Raw genomic sequence first — 2,829 nt, 5'->3', positions numbered from 1 at the left:
TACAGTATAGTGGCATCATCACAAGTTTACTGCAACCTCAAACTCCTAGGCTCATGAGATCCTCCTTCCTTAGCCTCCAGCATACCAGAGACCTACAGGCATACACCATGCCTGCCTAAATTTTTTGTTTTTGTTCCTTCAAACAGGGTCTTGATATGTTGTCCAGGAGAGTCTCAAAGTGACCCTCCTGCCTCAGAGACTTGCTGTCATAGACACCCTCCTGCCTCAGTTTCCCAAAGTGCTAGGATTACAGATGTGAGCCACCATGCATGGCCATAAATGAGATTTGAATAGTTAATACTTTGAAATTTAGGACTGCAGTCATATAAAAAATATAATATATACATTTGAAATATGGGAATTTTCTTTATCTTTTTTTGAGACAGAGTCTCTCTATGTCGCCCTCAGTAGAGTGCCATGACATCATAGCTCACAGCAACCTCAAACTGTTGGGGCTTAAGCTATTCTCTTACCTCAGCCTCCTAAGTAGCTGGGACTACGGGCACCCACCACAATACCCAGCTATTTTGTTGTTGTTGTTACTATGGTTGTTTAGTAAGCCCAGGCTGGGTTCGAACCCACCAGCCCCGGTACATGTGGCCAGTGCCCTAACCACTGAACTATAGGCACAGAGCTGAAATATGGGCATTTTCTAAGCATCTATTAATTTTTTACCTAAGACATGATTCCCAGGGGGTAGAAATAAATGCCAACTTACTTTCAAAATTCATAGCAACAATATAATATTTACAAAAAATATCTTTAGAAGGCTGGGAATGGGGTGGTGCCTGCGGCTCAAAGGAGCAGGGGGTGCCAGCCCCATATGCTGAAGGTGGTGGGTTCAAACCCAGCCCTGGCCAAAAAAAAAACTGCAAAAAAAAAAAAAGAAGGCTGGGAATGGTGATTCACACCTGTAATCCTAGCACTCCGGGAGGCCAAGGCAGGTAGATTACCTGAGCTAAGGAGTTCAAAACCAACCTGAACAAACATGAGAACAAACCCCATCTCTAAATATAGCCAGGCAGACTCGGCACCAGTCACATACGCCGAGGGTGGCAGGTTCAAACCCAGCCTGGGCCAGCTAAACAACAATGACAACTATAACAAAAAATAGCCGCGCATTGTGGCAGGCACTTGTAGTCTCACCTACTTCGGAGGCTGAGGCAAGAGAATCGCTTAAGCCCAAGACTTTGAGGTTACTGTGAGCTGTGATGCCTCAGCACACTACCAAGGGAGACGTAGTCAGACTCTGTCTCAAAAAATAAACAAGCAAACAAACAAATAAATAAATATATCCAGGCGTTGTAGCAGGTACCTGTAGTCCCAACTACTTAGGAGGCTGAGGCAAGAGGATCTCTTAAGCCCAAGACTTTGAGGTTGCTGTGAGCTATGATGCCACAGCACTCAACTCCAAGGCAACTGAGTAAGACTCTGTCTCAAAAAAAAAGGGGGGGGTTGGGCCTCAGCACCTGTGGCTCAAGCAGTCAAGGCTCCAGCCACATACATCTGAGCTGATGGGTTCAAATCCAGGCTAGGCCTGCCAAACAACAAAGAAGGCTGCAACAAAAAATAGCCAAGGATCATGGCAGGCACCTGTAGTCCCAGCTACTTGGGAGACAGAGGCAGGAAAATCACTGTGCCCAGGAGTTGGAGGATGCTGTGAGCTATGATGGCACAGTACTCTACCCAGGGCGACAGCTTAAGGCTCTGTCTCAAAAAAAAAGGGGGGGGGGTAGTGCCTGTGGCTCAGTGGGCAGGGTACCAGCCCCATATACTGAGGGTGGCAGGTTCAAATCCAGCCCCAGACAAACTGCAACAAAAAAAATAGCCGAGCACTGTGGCAGGCACCTGTAGTCCCAGCTACTCGGGAGGCTGAGGCAAGAGAATCACCTAAGCCCAGGAGTTGGAGGTTACTGTGAGCTGTGTAACGCCACCGCACTCTACCAAGAGCAATAAAGTGAGACTCTATCTCTACAAAAAAAAGGCTCAGTGCCCATAGCACAGTGGTCAGGGTGCAGGCCACATGCACTGAGGCTGGTGGGTTCAAACCCCACCCAGGCTAGCTAAAAAACAATGACAACTGCAACAACAACAAAAAAAATAGGCAGGCATTATGACAGGCGCCTATAGTCCCAGCCACTTGGGAGGCTGAGCCAAGAGAATCAATTAAACCCAAAAAAGTTTGAAGTTGCTGTGAGCTGTGACATCATAGCACTCTACCAAGGGTAATATAATGAGACTCTATCTCAAATAAATTTAAAAAATTTAAAGAAAAACCTCAGACCACCTAAAAAAGTACCTGCTTTATTTACTTTGCATGCCTCCTTTATTCAATATATAATATTGTAATAGGCCTCCCAAATATTGAGAAATGTATATAAGCATTTATATTTATATTTTACATTATGACAAAGCAGTTAAATATGCTTTCAACCACTTAATAACAAATAAAATCATCATCACAAACTAATGGAAAACAGCCTGCAAAAACAAAACATTATATCATGTTTTTGATTATCATAAAATGTAAATGCTATAAAATTTTTCATTAATTAAACTGTCAAAAGACTTTCCATTATTCTTTTTTATGTACTTAATAATAATTTGTCCTTTTTGGAAAAAAGTAAACTTAAGAAAAATAGCTAAGGGCAGCACCTGTGGCTCAGTGGGTAGGGCGCCAGCCCCATATACCAAGGGTGGCGGGTTCAAACCTGGCCCTGGCCAAACTGCAATCAAAAAATAGCCAGGCATTGTGGCGGGTGCCTGTAGTCCCAGCTACTCAGGAGGCTGAGGCAAGAGAATCGCCTAAGCCCAGGAGTTAGAGGTTGC

At 44.4% G+C, this 2,829-nt stretch overlaps 1 protein-coding gene across 1 annotated transcript in view; it reads right to left on the bottom strand.

Annotated features, from left to right (window-relative positions):
* BDP1 (B double prime 1, subunit of RNA polymerase III transcription initiation factor IIIB) overlaps window positions 1–2,829 on the bottom strand; it is a 114,892-nt gene that overhangs the window by 96,042 nt on the left and 16,021 nt on the right. The window contains exon 5 of the mRNA XM_023510861.1: window positions 2,468–2,481. Coding sequence (XP_023366629.1) covers window positions 2,468–2,481 — 14 coding nt within the window. The remainder of the gene's footprint in view (window positions 1–2,467; window positions 2,482–2,829) is intronic.

Source organism: Otolemur garnettii, unplaced genomic scaffold (genome assembly GCF_000181295.1).
Source record: "Otolemur garnettii isolate 467f Iridium unplaced genomic scaffold, OtoGar3 scaffold00017, whole genome shotgun sequence".
NCBI lineage: Eukaryota > Metazoa > Chordata > Mammalia > Primates > Galagidae > Otolemur > Otolemur garnettii.
This window is presented reverse-complemented; position numbering and strand designations above follow the sequence as displayed.